Source organism: Drosophila busckii, chromosome 3L (assembly GCF_011750605.1).
Source record: "Drosophila busckii strain San Diego stock center, stock number 13000-0081.31 chromosome 3L, ASM1175060v1, whole genome shotgun sequence".
NCBI lineage: Eukaryota > Metazoa > Arthropoda > Insecta > Diptera > Drosophilidae > Drosophila > Drosophila busckii.
Window position 1 is genome coordinate 17,279,588 of NC_046606.1, and position 20,349 is coordinate 17,299,936.

The window sequence follows — 20,349 nt, forward strand, 5'->3', positions numbered from 1 at the left end:
GTGTTGCCCATCATTTAAAGCCTGCCGTTTGACAGTTGATCACAGAGCGGTGGCAAACAAAGTAACGCCCGACCCTGACCGACGCGACATCATTAGCCATAGTCAACAACAATGCAAATATGTGTGAGTGTGTGTGTGTGTCTGCTCACTGTAAAGTCATCAACCGCAGCCTAATTTCGTTGCATTGTTAACGTGCTTTTGTTTGTAGACCCGGTACATAACATACAGATGGGTCTTATAAGTAAGTCAAAAGATATTTGTGCCTAACAGTAAGAAGAAGACGTGTCAAACATAATAAAGAATTTCGGATTGATCAGGCTGACAAGCTTAGGCGTTATATGCACGTCTGTCTGTACGTTTAAATTTCACAACAACAGTTCCTGGCTCAACTACCACCCACGCCGAAGACTTTGTTGTTATTGTTGTTTTTATTGTTTTATTTAGAGCAGTGTCTAAAATCAATCAACATGTGTCTAAGTTCACTTTTTTACTTTTTCTTTTGGATATTATTTATTTTAATTGTATAGCTTGCTTATATTTATCCTATTACCGGGTCTCGTTGTGTCGGTCACGCCCGACATTCCGCTTTTTATTTTTTTTTTTTGTTTGTTTAAGTTGCTGTTTATGTTTTGGTGATTAGTTTACAAAACGCGCTTCACAGCAGCAGCAGCAGCAGCAACAGCAACAACAACCGACCGCACACAGTCTGCACCCATTAATAATAATTAGGAGTAAACAGATTTAAGCGCGTTAACACTTTGTTGTGTGTTACACAAAATGGTTGCATTAAATTCAATTAGTCAGCAATTGACAACAATAAGTACAACATGTGTTCAAACACTTTGCGCAAAGGTTATCAGCTAATTTATATATAAATTACAACTGTAGCTATAAACCGCTCAGTGCTTGAAGCCGCTTGAACAACAAATAAATTTGACAAAAGTTCATTTAATTAACATTTGCATACAACAAGCTGCGGGTAAAATAATGTAAAGTAATGCATATTTTAGACAAAAGTACAATTGTTTATCAAGTTGTTTACGCAGTTTATTAGCATGTCGCCTCATCAATAAAATATTGTTAATTTACGCAGACAAATTTGGGATTGTTATTGTTGTTATAATTGTCGATCGTGTGGGAAAGCAAATTCGCTTGTAGGACATTAAATCACAAACGCCACCGGTTTGGCCAACGGCAGCGCTTGTAGCGCTTGTTTCCGCTCGAATTCCAGCGCCTGATGCACACGACTGTTGGCGGTGCGTTGAATAATGACAGCGCGATAGCCTTGGCCACCTCTCACCTCGTAGTAAACACTGCGCACCTCACCGCTGGGCGCCAGTTGGCTATAACTGCCAGTGACCTGATCGCCCTGACGCTGCTCGCCATGCAAAATGCTGACACCCGTTTGTACGTCCGATATGTGATAATGATGGCGATAGCCCAGCTGAAAATTCAAACAAATTATGCAGTTAAGGCACAATATAAATGCTGTGGGTCTAACCGCTTACACGTTGCTCGTCGTGATTATGCGCATAATCATTGTAAAATTCAATATAATGAGCTGGTCCACACTGCGTATGCGCAATGTGCAGACACCATAGCAGCAGGCTCAGACTTAAGCTTAGCTTCATAGCTTGATGGCTGAAAATTAATTTGATTAGAAACGTAAGTTGCTCAAAAACATAAATCGATAGACGACTTCCTAGCCTCGCTGCTGCCGCTGCTGCTGCTGCCGTTGATTACATAGTCACGTTGTTAGCCACAAGAAAAAACAGAAATACAAAAAAGCTTGCAGCGTGTGCTGCAGCATGCCACAGTGGCAGTGGCGCAATTGCAGCGAATCAACAGCCAACATCTTTCACACTTCGTTAAAGGTAACGCGGGCAAAGCCATCGTCAAGGCAATTTATTGTCAGCGATCAAGCATAAACAGCAATATGCGCATAATGCTTTTGCTTAGTTTTTTGCTGCTCGTTTGGGCTGGCTGGCCCTAGCGTGAGTGATCAGCTGACCCCGCCGCATTGGTGCAACCGAACCCTTGCCTCTTTTTTTGCGCTTGCTGCTGCTGCTGACGCTGATTGCCTGGTTTATGGCAACTTTCTTTCCAAGCCTTGTCCGAGTCTTGCATCATGATTTTAACTGCCGCACGTTTCGTTTTAAATACAAAGATTTGTACAGGTGACGCCAGCGCCATCATCATAGCAAACAATCGAGCTGCTCAGCTGGCCACAGCTGTGGTCAGGCCACACCCCACACAGCCTGATGGCAATCCCAATCCCCAAACGCTGGATGTTCACAGTTCATAAAAAGCAATGCCCTTTTGATTAGGCACAGCTGTACAATGGAGCGTCGTTTGTGAAAGGCTCCGCGCAGTCCTGGACATAATAGAGAAATTGTCTAATTAAGCGCGGCTTTCAATTGGCTAGCAGGCATAATACGCATACGCCCCGTCAGCTACTTCTCTGCGCCCCATTGCACAAGCGCCCCATTGGCAACTAACAAAAATATTGCCAAAAATTGCCAACAGTCAAACCAACGCCGAACCTGGCTAATAAGCAGGCGAGTCAAGTCAACTCAAGTCTGGCTAAAGTTCAGCTTTAAATTATTAACATAAAATTATAATCATAACTCATAGCCGTAACTCTTTGACTTATACTAAGGCGCATCTCTTAGAGGAGCAGCAGGGGGCAGCAACGTGACCACAAATCGAGCAGCCAGGCAGACAACTGGCAGGCATTAGTAGGCCAGGAAAAACGAACGAGTTCCAGCTGCAGCTCCAGTAAGTAAAGTACCACTCAGCCTGGCTAATTGCCAAGCGTATAACACTTTGCTCTCTTTTTAATTTCGTTTTCATTACGATTTGCCAAGCTGGCTTAATATTAAATAAATACGCCAGCGACAACGACAGCGATAGAGACAGCGACAGCGACAGCTTGCAGCCTGCAGCTTACATGTGCCGCATGTTTATTCATAATAGCGGCAGCAACACGCAACTTGGCAACTGCAACTGCATCCAGACATAGCTGCAGCTCCAACTCCAGCCTTAACTATGCGGACGAGCATGTTATGGAAACAGTGTTCCAGATACCCAATGGACGTGCTCATACATACAAAGACACACACACCACACAGCACTCAGTCACTCAGTTAGTCGGACAAGCGGTCTACGCTACGCCGGCTGGCCTGCCCCAGAGCCAGAGCCAGGCAAGCCTCAACGCCCCATCAATGGGAAATGAAAACACTTTTCTCAACTTTATATGCAATGTTTGTTGTTGTCGTTGATTTTTTTTTTGCATTTTCTATTGATTTGTTGCCAGATTTCTTGTTTTCCTTGCTGCTGCGTTTACATAACCAAATGGCCTCGCTAGCCCGGTCTGTCCTCTATGACCATTGGTAACCGCATCTAAGCGGTTGCGGGTGGCGGGTTTGCTTATCTCACATATTCACGTCTATAGCACGAACGATCTGAAAGGGGAGCGCATGTCATGCGATGCCAATGCTCATTGTTGTTATCTCCCTGGCTAATGTTGTTGTAGCTTTTAAAAGACCTCGCAATGTCGTGGAGCTACCGTTAAATTGCAAATGTGGAAGTTACGGCCGCTGCACTGTGCAAAACTAAAAGCTCACTCTTTATAACTTTAATATACTCATAAAAATAATATAAGCAAACTTACTAATGCAAGCAAGTTTTTAAATAAGTTATAAACTAGACAATGGACTCCCGATCCATAAGATGATTAATGTTAAAGGTAAATTTTAAATTAAATTTGATTAAAAAAATATATGCAAATATATATTAGTAATGATATTAATTATTACATATATAAAATTGCATATGAGAAATTTACAGTTTTTGTTTATCTTTTTGCATAATTTTTTTAACCTTTTCACAAATAGTCAAAAATGTCAGATTAAGCTCTAACCATAGTCGAAGCCAAGTATAATGACGATTAAAGTAAAAACTCTGGTAAATTACAATTAATATGCTCAAGGATGTAAAAACTGCTTTTAATTACTGAAATTTAAATTATTTTATGTATTTTTAATTTAATTTCTGTTTAATGAAACTTAATTGTTTTGACATTGGCTCAACTTACAAAAATGAAGTTCGTTATGCCTGTTCGCTTAATTTGATTAAGCCCGAATTTCAATTAAGTGCATTCACCATTCCCATTTCCATTCCCCAAAATCGCTGCACAGTTGGATTACCTAAGCGACTCACCTTGCCACATATTGTGCTTCCTATTGGCCCACCTTGACTCTCAGATGTTGTCACTCTAAGCGTGTCCAAAGCGTAAGGTCTTTTATCGCCTTCCTGCCGTAAAAAAACGTGCAGTGAGTGTAACTGCAGTTGCCAATTAAAATGCGCCTAGGACCAAATACAAGTTGGGCAAACATAAAAACCCAAAAAACAGTTGAATGCGATCAAAATCAAGCAAAAACCAAAACCATAAAATTTTATAAGTAAAGTCGCATTTTCAATACGCTATATATGTTACCTTTGTACATGTTTTGGTATATTGGAGAGCTTATTTTTTTCTAGTTGGCAACGAGTCTTACTTAAGAGCATCAACAACAAAACGCGAGCACAACAAATGGCGAACCTGTTTTAAATGCAAAATTTACATAATGTGCTCCAAATGGGCAACAGGTAAATATAAATCTCCAGACAGGTCAACAACATAAACAACAACTGCAACAAACAACAACAAAAAGCAATGACAATGACAATTGAATGCGAAATTTGCGGAAAATAGCCAAGAGTAGCCAACAAGTAACCAAAATAAAAATACGAGTGCAACAGCAGCATAAACAATATGTATGGTATACCCACATATATATGTATATGCAAATTGAAGTTCATGGAAAATCAATTGCATGAAAGTTGCCCCAGACCAAATGAAGGGGAGCTCAAAATCAAAATCAAACTTAAACGCCAAACCAAATTCAAACTGGAGCGGTTGCATGTTGCATTTGGTTATGATTTGTAGCTATTGAACTTTGCTTTATGCAAATTGAAATTTACGGTTTACCGTTTTTGTTGCTAGCTGCAATATATTTGGTAATTGTGGCAAAAGGAAAGGCGAGCAACGGTTGCTTCTTGTACTTACCACTGGCTATGAAAATATATATATGTATATGTATGTATATAAAACTGAGTAGGAGTATATCAATGACAAACACTAGAGGTTACAAAGTGAACTGCTTGGTTTAACTGCCGCACTGGCTCTGAAGTGTTTGAAATGCACTTTAAGGTTTATTTAAAAGTTGCAGCATCTGCGAGACTCGAAAGTTGCCTCTCGCAGATGCAACTTGATTGAAAAGTTGATGGAGTTAACATCACGAAAAACGTGTCATCTACCAAATATGTATATCTGTTGTTAATAATGTTGTTGCAGTTGCTTTTATTATTTCTATGCAACATTTAGCAATCGCCATTTGTCTGGCTGTCTAATCAGCTTTAGGCGCTTGGGCACAACAATAATTGCATCTAGTGCACACACATGTGCATGCACTCCTTTTTTCAATAAGCACCCACCTAACAATAAGCAATAACAAGAGCAGCAGCAGCAGCAGCAGCAAAGAGGCAACAAAAGGGCATGATGCCGCAGTTTGTGTTTTGTGGCACGAATCAACAACAACAACAGAAACGGGCCAACGGTGGCTTGTAACCGCAAATTAGTTTGAACACCATAAAAAGTTGGCTATAAAAAACCAAAGCTGCGGCATAACTACTCTAACAACAACAACAACAATGTTATGCCTTGCAAAATTTTCAAAATGATTTTCAGCGTTGCTCAGGCTATAAAATTCGTTCAGCTTTTGCGATTTTTTTTTGTTGTTGCTTGTTTTCTTGATTTCTTGATTTTTCAATGCTGATAGTAAAAGTGACGCATCATATGGGGAAGCATGTTGTTCTTGCCTTTTTGCTTTGTCATGGAGTCAATGACACAGACACAAACACACACACACACACACATGTGCATTTATTTTGCAACAGTCGAAACGTGCCAATGCAAGACAATCTCTTTGAAAGGGTCGTGTTCTTCTCTTGCGACACTTAACTCTGCGAACATCACAATGCAAGCTCAAAGAACTAAACACAATAAATGCAAATAAATACATAAATTATAATTCGGCCAGAGCACTTAACAATAACGCTCTCAGCTAAATGGAAATATTGTTTGTTTATATTTTCAACAGTTTATTTTGTTTAGATTTGCAAAACCACAAACAAAGTTCAAGAGAGTTTAAAAATAATGAAAAACTTAAACTATTTGTGGTTAGCACCTAATAAACGCTGAGCGATCAGCAGATACACAACATTTGTTAAATATCTTAAGGAAATAATTAAACAACAGAATCTATCAAAATAATGACCGCCGATTAAATATTTACAAATAATTGAATTAAGTACTGCACATTAATTTAATTGAAGTTTAGAAATATGAAATCCAGCAAACCTTACTCTTAATTAGTATATAGCTATGTTAACTTAATGACAAACTTGAATTGAATTTTTTTACGCATTGAAACAATATGCTTTTGACTTGAAGAAAAATTAAAAAATGTGCAATTCCATTCAGCAACAATTTTAAAAGTCTACCCCCATTTCTTATTTCATTCAGCGCTTATCTAATCACAGAAAGTGCTTTAATAATTTTCACCAACATTTTCTTTGCACCCATTGGGAAAAAAGCGCCCCAAGCTGTTTACCACCCATCAAACATTTCATAGCCAAGAAAAATGAGGCTTAAATTATTAGCCTGGCATTTAACATGACAGCCACATTAAATTGTCCACTTTGGCAACCTGTACCGGCGCCTTATACGAATACATAGACACGAACAATACATAAGCTATAATATATATACATATATATATGTATGTGTGTTTGGTACTTTGGTAATAGTAAGTAGCTTGACTGCCGGCGCTCGCTTTAATTGAGGTTTAGCTGACATGGCCGGCCCGCCTCGGTTCGACACAGTTTTAGCCTGGGGGCTTGGGGTAGATATAACTCTAGGCGCTGCGCATGTGCCACTGCTCGGCTGGCCGCGCTCTTAAGGAAATGCAAGCGATGACGGCTAGTCAAGCGCTAAAAGATTTTAATTGTCACTTTCGTTGCTCTTTTTTTGGTTTCAACTAGCCGCCGAAATTTCAAAAATTTTAATTCAAATTTAATGCGCTCAAAATAAGTGCGAGTGCGTATTGTGCAAGCGTCTCTGCGTATAAAGAGCGTTAGGTTAAGCTGCAGTTGGTGTTGCAACTGGCAAGTGGTGCTTGAGTTATTAATAAACTGCGATTAACAGATTTGAAATTTATATCTTATGCAAAGCAATCAGCGAGCATACAACTAGAATCTGACGCGTTATTAGGAACAGCTGGGACCAGTTTCAAGCTCACTGGCGGCCTTGAGCCAGTTACATGTGGCACTAAGAAGATGACGTTTGGTTAAAGCGGCAGCCAACAAACTGTTTGCCCATCAAGCCACAAACGCATTGAGCAATGGATTAGCCATATGCCATGCCTGGAACTTGTCGCTTTTGGTGTGACCGGTTGTATTTTTGATCGCGACTATTACTGGTTATTAAAATCAAATTCAGTTTCAATTTGTTAATTAGTCAGGCGTTAACTTAAGCGATTTGCTTAGTTTAGGCTGTCTCCTGTTACATTTTTCAAAGATACAATCTAAAATAATTCATATATCAAGCAATTTGTAGCACGATTACTGAATGGTGACTATGAAAAACGTAAATTATAACGCAATAAAAAGCAATAATAACGCGCCCAAGTAGCAACTTGGGCCTATTATTTATTAAGTTTTCATTACGCGCCTAAGAGGCTACTTGAGTTTGAATACAAATAAAACAGCTGCAAAGTATGCTATAAATTTGAATAGCAAGAACACAACGTCTGCCGTGACAGCTTAAAAATTTATTCAATAGATGGCGTAATTTTTAACAGTGCTCATTTTACCCATTAATGTTAAGACTAACATTAACTGCGCTCACTTTCCCGCTGTTGTAATAAATGAATTTAAGCATTTTATCAATTTAAATTGAAGAAAAAATTAGTATTATGATTTTTATTTGTACTGAGTGTTTTTTCAAAAACGGAAGCGCGCAATCGAAAGCTTTTGAATGCCAATTAAAACATACAAATGGGCCATCTAAACTGGTCGAGATAAAAACGACCCGCTTATGTAAGCCATAAATAACTGTTGCAAATTTGCAGACCGTGAAACTTTTTTTTGTTAGTTTGGGGGAGCAGACAAAATAAATCTTTTAAATATCGGGAAACGAAATGAAAAGCTTTGTCATTCATTTGCATAAATGTTGCTCAAATTGAAACATTAGCTGATCAATTGACCATGCGGGCTGAACTAAATAATAGACTAATAAAGCAAATGGGCTCACTGTAAGCTGCTTAGCCTCCTTGGTTACAGCTGCAGTTAGTCACATGCCTATCCCAAATTGTCAATAACGATCAGCCTTGACAACTAAAATTGCCTATATTAAATAATTAGAACTGTATAAATCTTCATAAAATTATAACGCCAACATAAGAAAACCAAACTGCAAATAACATTTTACATTATAGCCATCAATTGCCATTTAAAGCGCAAACAGAACCCACATTAAATTGCCAACTAATGAGCGCTTGCAAAAGCTGACTTCTTTAGACCCCACATATTAAGGTTACGCAACCGAGTTTAAATTTTCACTTATATAATTTCATTGTTTATATTTTTATTTTACATAAAATTCACAACTTAGAGTAGCGATGTATAATCTAACGAGCAAGTTGACAGCGTGCCGATCTCAAAACACAGTTTAGCAAGCAAGCACAGCCAGCTCAACTGCAACATTTTGACTTACGTATGTAGGTTTCGGTGTTTTTGTTTTTTGAAAATGTACAAACTAAAATTTGCTTAAAGTTGCTCGTTAAAAAATTCTTAGTAGTGTGTCGCATAGGGACTCGTGTAGTGTCCGTAGTGTCCGTGTCCGGCGTCGTATTGGGGCACATACTCGTACTGAGCCTGGTTGTAGTATCCATCATCGTAATCGTAGTGAATGGGCGCGGCTGCGGGCGCGTAGTGCTGGGCAACTTTAAGTAAATAAATCAATGAATGAATGAATTGGCTTAAAGAAAACACCAGCAAAGCCTAACTAGGTTATGCTTCAGTTGTTGTAAATATGAGTAGACAGAAAAATTATTTCACGGCGCCACAGCACACAGCAACTGTTGGCCCTTTGTTGCAGTTGTTGGCAATTTTAAAGCGAGGCAAAATAATTTTCTTTGCTTTTCTTGTATGTCACGAATTTGTGGTAACCAAAAAAAAAAAAAAAAAACAAAAACAACGCAATTGGTCACAGGTGTTGTTGGTGCTGTTTTGTTTTGCTGTAATTTCTTTGCAAACAATTTGCATTGCAAATCGCAGCGCAAGTTTGTTGCCTAAGTCTTTTGTTTAGTGCGTTTGTTCAGCTTTAGCGCGCTTCTGAGGATTCTTAATTATTATGGCCACAATTAAATAAAGTTATTTTCACATGCAGTTAATCAAAACAAACAGCAGCAGCATCAACTTAACAACAACAACTGCAATTCCCAGGCAAATCCACAACATTGCGCAGCATTGAGAAAAGATGTTGGCAACCCAATTTGATGATGCACCACTCAGCTCGGCAACTCAGTTTGTTGCAACTGCATAATACGACATAATTAGTGTGGGAAAATGCGCAGAAATATGAAAATGGAAATTCAAAGTGCAAACTAAACTCGAGCAAAAACAAAGCTAATCTGGCCGATCAGCAGTGTGGAGCACTGACTCATGACATAATTAACCAGACGCGTAGGCGTGTCCAGCCGCATGCATTAGTCAATCCTCAGCTTGGCAAATGCTTTATGCATATGTATAACATGCACCGCTGCGCTGATTCAGCTCAAACAGTGCCTAATTGCAATGCAACAGATACTTATTATTATTATGGCCTAAACGTTAATAAATGTATTACAATAGAAATATGGTAAGTTATGCATTTATGAATATATATATATATATATATATGTGTGTATGTGTGTGCTGAGCGGAATTCAGTAGTAGGTTGCGTAGTAGTCAGCATTAAGATCAGCGCTGTCATCATACTCGTCTGGGCGCAATTTGCGATATTGATTGTTAAAAAAGTTGGCGTGACGCCTGAACAGCTTGAGCATGCGATACGTGTTCATGCCTAGAAGAGCGAGAGCAACAAATCAGTTTGCAGACTCGTCTACGCCACAAACTACCCAACAAGTCTAAGTCTAACTGAAGGTGCGTCTATTTAGTTGGACTGTGCTGTGTGCGCAAGTGCTGAACCCAAAGAAATGCTAGGAAAAGAGTTTGAACTTACCATAAGGCGCCGGCGAGGCGGCCACCACAACTGGAGCAGCAGCCACATGTGGCTCATAGTGCGTTAGTATGGGCTTGTGAGCCACCACGGGCTTGGTAACCAGAGCTTGAGCATGCACAGTGGGGCCAGACTTGGTTACAACAGCGTTGAAGCCGTGTATCGAGTCTGCTGTGTAGTCAACGGTGCGTATGGAACCATCAGGCTCGACCAGCGAGTATTGACCTGCAAATATATATTTTCTTATAAATTGTACAATTTATGCCATTTGATGCTGACCTTTAACCACATCACCGTCGCGAGTTTCATGCTGCGACTTAACATCGCCTGTGGTATGGTCCGCCACGCCATAATTGAAAGCGTACTTGGGATGATCCTGCCGAAGCAATATATAAAATTTATTTTAATCTTCATGCACATGTTTGTTTCAATACGAAACTCACATAATAATCCAAAGCATATCCTGGTCGCGCCACAGCAACACTGGCAAACAAAGCCAACGAAAGGATCACAAAGCACATGAAATTTGCCATTTTATTAATTTTTTTTTGGTTTTCTTATAAACTTTGTTTTGATTTGTTTTATAGATTTGCTAAAAAATAAACAACACAAAATTAGTCAACACTCTGCACAGATCCTGCGTAGTTAATATTTGAATTTACTTTGAGTACTGCAACGGCAACGCTTACTAACAACGCCAAGTTCACCGGAATACTGTGGCTATTCTAGCGTCGTCTTGCCATTTAAATAAGCGAACAGTTGGCGCGCAAGCAGCGCTGCTGGCGCGCAGTCGCAGCTGCTGCTTGGCTTCAAGACTTTTGATTTCTCAGTCAGTCAACTGTGGCGACGCGTCGCGTCGCGTTGCGTCGCTACTGCGCAGTCGTGGTGAATATGGCTTGTTGGGGGCCATGTGAATGAAATTGCCGCATGAATCGTGGATGTTGCTACACTTACCCTGTTGCATGGGGATCCGACTACGTAAGCCAGGCAAATTGGCGACAGATTTTGAGCCACTATGCCACATAATGAAGTCATCTAGCTAGCTGCAGTTGCAGTTGCAGTTGCAGCATCAAGTTATTAATCACAAAGCCTCAATTATAAGTTTCCTTTTGGGCAACAAATAGTTGGCTCAATTATATTTGCCTAGACTATAACAAATAGTGGGCCATAAAATGCAATTTATTTAACAACTTAATTCTTAACAATAAAGTACGACCAACTGACTTTAACTGACAAAAATCGGGTCAAGTTGCAGCTTAAAACAAATTTGCAAGTGGCCACAACAAAAAGGCCCTAGTTATTTGGCACATGCGAAATTCTCAGTGATCTACATTGGACAATAACTACAGAAAAAACAAATAGTTACTTACAGCAATTGTTGCTGTTGTTGTTGTTGTTGTTGTTCAACATCAATGCTGAAGGTCAAGCGCGACAGGCAATCGCAAAGTTCAAGCGACAACGAAAGCAAAAGTGTTAGGAAAAACTAGAAAAAATATGACAACTGCAAATTAAACATAATTAAATACAAGTCTAGTTTTTATTCGCGCTCCTCGATCAATCAATAATAGATTAAGAACTTTTGTAATTACTTCATTATGAATTTGAAAGGCGTCGCTGGCTGAACAGCTGAGTCAGCATTGTTTTTAGCTCCCACGACTACTTCTAGCAATAAATAGGTTTAATTAAAGTAATTAATGTTTGCTCACACTTTTACCTAAACGCTTTCAAGTTGTCTGCATATCAATGCAACCCATCAGGCATACACATCATACACTTAAGCCACTGATTTATTATATCGCCGCTTCACAAAGTATTGTAGCTGAGACAATCTGTGCTGTTTTTGTTGTTCATCCTTGAACGACGTTGAGAACGTGCCAATTGCGGTGCGCAATTTATTCGAAGCATTGTCAAACCACAAAACTATAGTTAAAACCAATTTGCTCTGCAGAAGATGTTTGCTGACCAAGCTAATATCTTGCGCTAGTTTATGCGCTGGGCCTGTCCATTTTCACATAATTAAAAAAAGCAGGGCGTACTAAAGACTCTAATTAGAGTGAGCGCCATACGGCAACAAAAACTTGAAGCAAAACAACCTTCAGCACTTGCATACAATTGTCTTCCAGCCCCAACTCCACCTACGTCCAAAGCCCAAGCGTTTTTTTCTAGCTTAGGTTTGAATTTCAACTGCGGTTTGTCGGCAGGGTAAAAACATACACACACACACCATACATATACACAACTAACAAAATAAAACTAAATACTAGATTAAGTCAATTTGCATGTTTGTGACCGCCGCCAAAGCATTTGCTACGCAGACATGATAACTCGATGCCCAAGAGTCAAGACTCGGCAACGCAAGTCTCGTGTGGCTGGGAAAATCAGCTAACGATTGTCGGCATTTTCCGAAGGTTCGCCATATGCAGCTTGACAGATACTTTTTTTTGTTTCTGTTTCTGTGTATTTGGGCAGCAGCCACATGTGCGTGGCATCAACATGCATTGTTAGCCACAATGGCAATTAACCCAACAATAAATGCTAAATGCTAAGCAGCCGAATATTAGAACCATGCTGAGAAATAAATACAAATAGTTTTTTAATGTTAAATGTGGCGTGCAGTCTGTTTTTGGTGGTGGGAGTGGAATGCTTTGTCAACATTCATAATTTGTTGCGTGCCATAAAAATGTTTAAATTTAATAAAATATAGTATAGGAAGTAAGCAACTAAATGATGTAGAGTGGCCAGAACAGGAAAAGTATTTTCACATTTATAGCCAAAAATATATGTGTGTATGTATATGTGCAAATATAACTTGAGTTATTAGCTAAATATATTTAAAAGATTTTTATTCTTTATTGAGTGTAGTATCTATATAATGGAGTATGAGGAATTCAAGAAATTGGGAGAGTCTTATTTCAAAATATATATTATTTCATATACATATATTAAGCACATATTCTTCATATTCATATCTCTGATTTTGATTAGAATTAACGAAATAATGCTATTAAAGAATTATAAATAAATGACTTTCAATTTTGATTATTTAAACTTCAAAATAGTTTGAGCCAATGAATTACCATAAATTTTTTAAATACAAAATTAGTTCAAATAAATGTATTCCAAAAAGATCGAAACATTATTTAGTGCGCAACAATTAAGTGCGCTTTCATTTCAATTGTCTATGTGCCAACGTGAGCCATGAGGATGCAAAATGTATTCGAAACTTTGGTAGGCGTTGCCGCAATATTAACGATAACAGCGACTTTGACTTGGTTTACATGCCAGCAAACAGTTAGCTACTGTTGACTTGTTGGTCAACTAATTTCTGCTTGTTTACACCGGCTAATTTGACAATGGGCAATGAACAATTGCCGAAACACAAGCGGGGACATTGACGCTTGCAACATGAAAAACAGCTTCAAGGTGTGACTGTTGCAAGCAAGTGTAACAGAGATAGAGAGCAAGAGAGACGGGCTGCAATTGTTTCTGTCAGGTGTGGGTGGGCATCATTGTTGTCGCTTAGTTGGCTACGCTTCAGTGCGTGCAGCGCTGCCGCATCAGAGTTGTAGCTTCAGCTTCAGCTTCAGTCCGGGCCAATTGACTGACCATTGTTAACAAGCGCTTGTAACGCGCCATGAAAATGACCCGTGGCAAATGCGTTCGCCGTAATAAAATGCAAATGAATGGCTTCCAGCTCGAGGAGTTGGCCATAAATTTCAGCAGGTTTCTCTGTGCTACAGAAAGAGATGCAATGCTGTTGAGATTCTCGCACCTTGTGGCCAATTTGTTGCAAGCTGCTGGAGCTGAAGTTGGAGTAGCCCGATATGCCATGCATCAAATTAAGCCTCAAATAATCCAGTTAACTTTTGTTATATAATTGTGGCAGACAGCCAGCATGCATAACTACTGGGGATGATTATGCCAATGGGTATGATACACATCTTTGCCAGCTATATACATATACACACATACATAGATGTGTGTGAGTGTGTGTGAATCTATTTATGCACTGTTGAAATACTTATTTATGCGCAGCAAACTTTAATCGCTTATAGCCTTAATTATGTCTACTCAGTAGTTGTCATTGTTGTTGTTGTTGCTGTTGGCCTGTTAGTTAAATATTAATGGCATTTTTCAATTACGCAGACAGACGTTGACATTTACATACAACAGTGGTGCAATAATGCCAATTATTTTAATTAATTATAGAAATATTTATTTAAAAACAATAAAGGGCAATTATTTATACAACAAATGCAAATTAATTATGTAGGACCTTTCCTTTCCAGACATTGTCTACAATTATAATTTAGATTTATTTTAATATTTAATATTAGATGGAGCCACTTTTTGAGGATATTACTTCATGGGTTCTCTTTGATTTGAAGTTTCATTAAGTAAAGAATCCCTTGCTAGCATCTTATAATGGCTGTAAGTCTTCACATTATCTCCATCTCTCATAAAATTAATTTTTAAATATTTGTTTGTTTAATTCGACTGTTATTTTTGTATTTTGAATTTACACAGGGAATGCGAATTTACCCTATGGAATGAGAATTTTTACTATCGTTGATTTTCAATGCATTTTTTGACCTCAGCCCACTGTGCGGCGACAACTTCAAAGCTTTAGTCCTAACCAAACTGGTCTGAGTAGATGCAGTAGCCGTTTTACGAGGCATTATCTATAAATTGTATCAGATCAATAGCTACAACTATCCGATGCATATCTCAACAGCTTGTCTGTATCTTGGCTGGCGAGTCGAAGCGAAAAAGAATTCAATTCGAGTGTCGCAGCAGCACGTGTTAGTTGAATGTCAACTGCTTGGGCCAGCAAATGGAAGAGGCATAAAAAATCGTTAGTAACTGTCATTTATTGATGAAGAAGATTGTTAGTTAGTCGCATAGCTGATATTTTGCTGGCGACGCGACTCTGGCTCTAATTGAAATGCGCTTGCGAAAAGGTTATTGGAGCAACAACAAAGTCAAGTTTGTGTGCGATAATTTTTTTCTGTTGCCAAGGAGAGAGCTGGAGCTGGAGCTAAGCTTACGTGAGTTTTGGTGCCAACACGTAATGCTTGGGCGTTTGTTTTGGCAGCTAGCGGAACTTCCTTCCGGCATTTCCTTGCAACTAGGTAAATCGATGACCTTAACTGTTAAAGAACACGGCCAGAGGGCTGTGGGCTACAGAGCTAGGCGCTGTCTAATTAATGAAGTGCACGTTAAATGTTGCTCTTGTTGTTGTTGTTGTTGTTGTTGTTGTTGTTTTGGTTTAAGGCGCTTCGCATTTAAACGCTTCGCTGATTTTAGATTTTCGCGCAATGATAAATTCTTTCGGCCAAGCAAAGCATTTTTTCGTCTTCAGCATTTTCATACTGCCGCTTAAATGCTTCACGATGAGCCCATTAAGAGATCAATAATTCGCTTTCTTGTCTACCTATGTTTGTTGTGCCAGTTCACACATAAAAGTGACGGAAGCACGAAGATTTGTTGGAGGCGGAAGCAACAACTCGGTAGATTTTAAAACAAATGCTTATAAGTTATCGTTTACATGAGTCAACACGCCCCGCCCCCAACTCTTGCTAAAGCATGCGCAGCAGATAAGCAAAGGAAGCTATCATACACTTGTGGTCACCAGATGGTTTGGCTCAAAGTGGAAGCAGTGAAAGATGCCAGTCTGTGGTTGACATCAAATACAAATGGGAAGTAACAGTTTGGTGCTGCAATTAGCTTTGAAGTTACACTAAATGCTTAACAATTGTATATTACAATAAAACAACATTGTAATTTACTTATTTACTAATAATAAACTTGAGCTATTTATTGCACTTAACTAATTATGATAAAAAAAAATCAAAATCAAAATCGACTTAAAGCACAATCAATGCATTCCATAATCTTTGATTTAAAAACCCAATAGAGAAGCTCAAAAGCTTTACTTTTTAACTCCAGCTTGAAAGTATATCTTGTGTGAGACAAAAGCTTTTAAGCCATGAAGTATTCTATGCAATAACTAAGACTCCAACGCCATCTAAGAGTCATTGTAAGTTATAGCTTTGAAAACTTTGAAATGTAACATCGGTTGTCCATAAATGTTAAATGTTTGATGCTTTTGTTTATAGAAAACAATAAATTAAGCTAAACATAAATAAATAAATCAAGCTATACATTTAATTAGAGAGCTATGAAGATCCACAAACCTACCAAATAATAATCCATATGACCACTCTTCATATATAATATTTAATATTATTTATTTATGTTATAAGAGTAAATATATACCAAAATTATTAAGCGCACTTAAGCTTATTATATGAAAGACTATCACAAATTTTCAACATATGTTGGGTCTTTTTAACTCTCCCCTTATATACAATGTTTTATATATTTTTGACATTTTTGTAAAAATGGAAAAAAGGGTATTAATTAAGTTGCTCAAATGTATGTAACAGGGAGAAGGAGGCGTGTCAGACCCATAAAGTATATATATTCTTGATCACTCGACGAGCTGAGTCGATATAGCCATGTCCGTCTGTCCGTCCGTACGTCCGTCTGTATGAGTGCGTGTTCCTCAGCAACTAGTATAAGAGCTAGAGCAACCAAATTTTGTATGTAGGTGCTCCTATATCCAGAACACTACGCTTTTATTTTATTTTTTTTATTTCCTCCCCTCCCCCAAATCGAAAAAAACGATATATAATAAGGCAATACAAAAATCTTTAAAAATCTGAAATAAATCACAAAAATTGAATAGGAATTATTCACATTTCAATTTTCAATTATAGACAGCGGGTGCACGTGCTGACGCGCGCGCCATACTAACGTCGCTGCTGACGCTACAGCGAAACGAGCTGTGACGCGTTAGCTGTTTTGTGTGTATGTGTTTTGTGAGTGGCAGTGAGTGTGTTTGCTGCCAAACCCTAGTCAAAGTGTATTTAAAATTTGGGGGCGCCCAACTTTAACCTGTCCACCTTTTGGGTTTAACTTTTCTTTGTAAAAGAACATTTAAAGAAGTTTAAATAAATTAGGTTTAAATAATTTTACTGTAAAAAAATTTTTTTTGCTTTACAATTTCCATGCTCTGCTAGTAAATTAAAAAAATATTAAATTAAATTTGTACAATTTTTTCGAAATTGAGTAGGTTATTAGTAGATACATAATTTTAATTTAATCACTTGAGAGGCAAGTAATCATATCTTGGCATTTGTATTTTAAGAGACTTCTGACTTGCGTCAAATTTTGGAAAGAGCTCCTTGAAAATTTAAAAACAAAACCATAATTCATTTGACTCTAATGAAAATTAGAGGCATGGTTAGACCTATTCGAAAGCTTTAATAGTCTTCAATAATAGATTAAGCTACTAAGCTATTGAGAATTTCAGCACAAAGCAATTTGTATGCATGATATTGAAAGTAACATTTCGAATTACATGGACCATAATTAAAGCTTAAGTGTCTGCAATCTACATACTAATTAATTAATATTGAATGTTCTCTATTCTTAGCATTCTGGCAACCTTCACCTATTCTAAATTGCCAATTGTAAATAAACTAACCCATAATTGTCAATGATCTTGCAATAGCTAAGCAACAATTTACATAACTTACTGACATGTTTATAGAGACATACGCTGACCATAATAATAACTTGTAAATAATTAAATGGTGTATTGAAAGTGCTTATTAATCCCAGAGCTGTCATCGCAGACAGTTAGTTGAATGTTGAATGGTATATCTTATGTAAGTATGTGAGCCACAAATTGAAACGATAAATTTTTGATTTTTGTAATTCACTACATTTTGTATTTATAGCATTTGTCGCAGTTTTCATTTAACTTAAATTAAACAGAAATTATGAGACATGTTACGCAAAATATAAATTCCCAAATTTATATCGTTGCCTAAACGTTATCCATTCTGTATGATGTGTTTACATTTTTCAGCTTCACTCCTCGTCTAGACATTCTTCTTCATCTTATGATTGTTGCTGGGCGTTGTTAATGGACGTTCGTGGTAAGTAAGTATGTACAAAGAAGGAAGTTGAATGTTTAAATTACAAAGAGAATTGCACGAAAGCTGTTTGCATGTGAGTGTGTGTGTGTGTATGAGACAAAGACGGCGAGAGCGAGTTCGGAATGAGAGTAATACAGATACAGAGAGAGTCTGGAGACTGTGTGAGCAACTGCACCCGAGCGCATATTTACAAAATGGATGACTTGAGCTTGAGTATTGAGCAGGCTTCAGCTTCGCCTTCGGCTACCAGATCGCAGTTCTGAGGTCGTCAACGTGTCGTCGCGTGCTTAATAAATATGAAAGAGAGTGGGAGTGGGCGTGGGTGTATGTGTGTGAGTGGGTTGCTTGGGTCCAATCGCCTTAGTAGTGGGCCACATGTGCGTGAGCGTTGTGGGTGGCATAACCGTAGGCGGGCACGGCAGCGGCATGATGCGCGAGAGAGCCGGCGTAGGGCACAGCTGGAGCAGCAGACACATGGTGGGCAATTGCTGGAGCATGAGCGACCAAAGGAGCATGGGCGACATACTCGGGAGCAGCATGAGCCACGTGCGCAACGGGAGCAGCGTGGTGGACAGTGGGGGCGCTCTTGTGGACAACTGCGTTGAAGCCATTGTGGTCATCGGCGGTGTACTCAACGGTGCGCACCGAACCATCAGGCTCCACCAGAGAGTAGGAGCCCTTGACAACATCGCCATCGCGCACCTCATGCTGCGACTTCACATCACCGGTGTGGGAATCGGCCACGCCGTAGTTGTAGTGGTACTTGGGATACGCCTGTTGATTGGCAGAACATAGATCATTGTTAGCTGTTGTTGTTGCTGTTGCTGTTGCTGTTGCTGTTGCATGTGCTGGTTGCATGCCGCACGCCACACATAAATTGGCCAATATGCTAATTGACAAGCGTGGGAAAATCCAAAATGTCAGGCTTGCTTGGCACTTACATGGTAATCCAGACCCTCATCGTGGTGTCCATGTCCGTGTCCATGACCAGCATAAGCCAGAGCGGGACCGGAAGCGTATAGAGCAGAACCGCTGTGCAGGACACCGGCGGAGGCGACGCTCAGGACAGCCAGGCAGACCAAAGACTGTCACAAAATAAAGCACAAATTGCGAATTAGCAAGATCACATATGAATATAATTCAATTGTTTGTTATACTTGTGGCCAACTGAGGGGCCCTTGTCTCGAGCACTCACTTTAAAGAAAGCCATTGTAATGGTTGAAGCTTGAGTTGTTTGAGGTTTGTTAGACGCGAATATGTGTGCGATACGTTGAGCTGAATTCAACTGATAACTAGAACCAAGAAGGAAGCCGCTTTTATATACGCAGACAACGCCCGAGCCACAGAGCCGAGCCAAAGCGCCGCAGCAGCCGAAGCTAACAAGCGAACGGTCAACAGCAGCAACAGCAACAGCAGCAGCAACAACAATAACAACAACAATTGCCATTTGCACACATAACGAAGCCCAAGAAGTTGACGTCGCAGCAGCAGCAACAATGTTGTCTAGCAATTATTTTATGTTGTTTGAAAACGAGAGTGAAGTTCAGTTCAGTTAGTTTTAAGCTAGTAAAGTGCACATTATTGTTGCTGCTTGCAACATGCTTATAAAGTTACAACTTTAAGATTAGGCTAAATAAATTAGTCGTAATATTGTGCAAAGAAATGCATAAAAATATAAAAACTTCAAGCAATTACATTAACAAAATTCATTTGCATAACGAATGCATAAAAAACTTATTTCGATGCTGTAAATATGCATAATCAAGCAATTAATATGCATTATTAAATATGATGCTGTTGCTGTTGTTGTTGCTTTCAGTTTTATTTGTTCAACTGCAAGCGCAATCTTTAGATCTCATGTTTTTTCGAGATTTTCCATCAGCCATCATATTTTAATTGGTATGGCCTCTGCAAAGTTGCTGCTCCCTCGCAACAACGGCACGAATAAAAAATTAG

The 20,349-nt window shown here is 38.9% G+C and overlaps 3 protein-coding genes across 3 annotated transcripts; all 3 read right to left on the reverse strand.

The window, feature by feature from the left end:
- Positions 1-1,162: 1,162 nt before the first annotated feature.
- On the reverse strand, positions 1,163-4,231 carry LOC108597965. Its single transcript, XM_017984580.1, is given in 4 exon segments — positions 1,163-1,444; positions 1,509-1,526; positions 1,529-1,608; positions 4,222-4,231. Coding segments are annotated over 4 exon segments (390 nt in total).
- Positions 4,232-8,724: 4,493 nt separating this feature from the next.
- On the reverse strand, positions 8,725-10,969 carry LOC108598658 (larval cuticle protein A2B). Its single transcript, XM_017985369.2, has 4 exons — positions 10,828-10,969; positions 10,664-10,760; positions 10,388-10,609; positions 8,725-9,107 (listed from the first exon to the last, which is right to left on the reverse strand). Exons 1-4 carry the CDS (start codon positions 10,915-10,917, stop codon positions 8,956-8,958), a joined length of 561 nt encoding a protein of 186 aa, XP_017840858.2. The 5' UTR covers positions 10,918-10,969; the 3' UTR covers positions 8,725-8,955.
- A 7,217-nt stretch (positions 10,970-18,186) lies between these two features.
- Positions 18,187-19,673, reverse strand: LOC108598503 (cuticle protein 7). Its single transcript, XM_017985174.2, has 3 exons — positions 19,589-19,673; positions 19,335-19,478; positions 18,187-19,167 (listed from the first exon to the last, which is right to left on the reverse strand). Exons 1-3 carry the CDS (start codon positions 19,601-19,603, stop codon positions 18,754-18,756), a joined length of 573 nt encoding a protein of 190 aa, XP_017840663.1. The 5' UTR covers positions 19,604-19,673; the 3' UTR covers positions 18,187-18,753.
- Between the last annotated feature and the right edge of the window lie 676 nt (positions 19,674-20,349).